This window comes from Brassica oleracea, unplaced genomic scaffold (genome assembly GCF_000695525.1).
Source record: "Brassica oleracea var. oleracea cultivar TO1000 unplaced genomic scaffold, BOL UnpScaffold03306, whole genome shotgun sequence".
In the NCBI taxonomy this organism is placed as follows: Eukaryota; Viridiplantae; Streptophyta; class Magnoliopsida; order Brassicales; family Brassicaceae; genus Brassica; species Brassica oleracea.
The window spans coordinates 1-1235 of NW_013619831.1; the positions used below are offsets into that span (position 1 = coordinate 1).

General features: G+C 39.6%; 1 protein-coding gene across 2 annotated transcripts; it reads right to left on the minus strand.

Annotated features, from left to right (window-relative positions):
* Positions 1–6: 6 nt before the first annotated feature.
* LOC106321848 lies at positions 7–1214 on the minus strand. Of its 2 annotated transcripts, none has more exons than XM_013760077.1 (5): positions 1035–1214; positions 796–959; positions 597–711; positions 356–507; positions 7–271 (listed from the first exon to the last, which is right to left on the minus strand). In XM_013760077.1, the coding sequence occupies exons 1-5, from the start codon at positions 1035–1037 to the stop codon at positions 241–243; spliced, it is 465 nt and encodes a 154-aa protein (XP_013615531.1). In that variant the 5' UTR covers positions 1038–1214; the 3' UTR covers positions 7–240. The 2 variants fall into 2 exon arrangements, with proteins under 2 accessions (XP_013615531.1, XP_013615532.1); XM_013760078.1 differs by having other exon boundaries at positions 796–897; positions 1015–1213.
* Between the last annotated feature and the right edge of the window lie 21 nt (positions 1215–1235).

Genomic DNA, 1235 nt, shown 5'->3' on the forward strand with positions numbered 1-1235 from the left:
AAAAAAACAGGAAATTGGGAAAAATATTGCAAAGTCTGAAATAGGAAATGCATAGCAATTTAGGAAATTATAATGAGACGAAAGCAGAGTTGTGTTGACCGTTTAACAGCTCTGTAACTTCACTCACAGGGGCGTTTGCGGCCACCACCCTCTTTGCCTTCATACCCGGATGGATTTGGCTCATCGCCTTGACCTCCAAGCGTGTTGCTGACAGAAGCGGATGCTTCACTACCTTCCCCTTCAACAATGGAGCTTCATTGGTGTTGAAAGTCTGGAAAACAGATGTACTTGTGTTATTCTAAAATGAGTTGGATGTACTTGGTGATGAAAGTCTGCACTGACAATATAATAATACCTCGGGTTGATGTGGTCACTGATTCCAGAAACAGTGAAAGTGCGGTGGTTTGAGGTGAAATTGTATGGTGTCACACGTATCTGAAATACAAAATCTTTTCCATCAAGTTCTTTAAGGCAGTGTGGGAGTTCATCACCGCCACCACCATTCATCTGCAGCAAGTTAAAAAATTGAATAGCTGAAGAGCGATTTTTACAATTGCATACGATAAACAAATGTTGTGGGAAAGTAAATAACAAACCTCATCGAGAGCTAGAACAGCTGCATCTTGTTTAGTGAGTTTAAGCATCTTTCTGTCGAACACCACAAAAGTGGCATTGTCGCTCCCATCATCAACTGATAGTTCAACACGGTCTCTGTAATAAAGGTTTACATCAGTCATCCCAATAATAAAAAATAGTCGCTAATCTTATATATCTATGAGTATAATAACTTCCCACTTTATAACACCAGTCACATTGGGATTATCACAACGATTGCAACGGAAAAAAGTGCCAGATTTGTCTAGCTTCCTGCTGCATCCAGTGCAAAAGACAAAAGACCTGCCATTTTCTCGCAGGACCTCAACAACCCGAGCATAGCAAATAAAATCAGCTTCCTGTGTCTTCACTAAGACAGTAGATTTACTACTTAATAATTCTTATCTCATGCTGAAATACATTTTAAACTTTGTAGGAACCATGAATGTTATCTGCCCGTTAGAATTGGAGATGAATTTGTTTAGATCCCTATTGAGACAAGTTCCTTCTTTTTAATCCCTTCCTTGGTATCGAGACAGGGGAAGGCTTCTCCTACTGGACCTCCTAAGCTGAAAATAGATGGTATCATCAGATAAGTTAGCACATGATTAAATTTTGGTTCAACCGCAACACCTAATAAG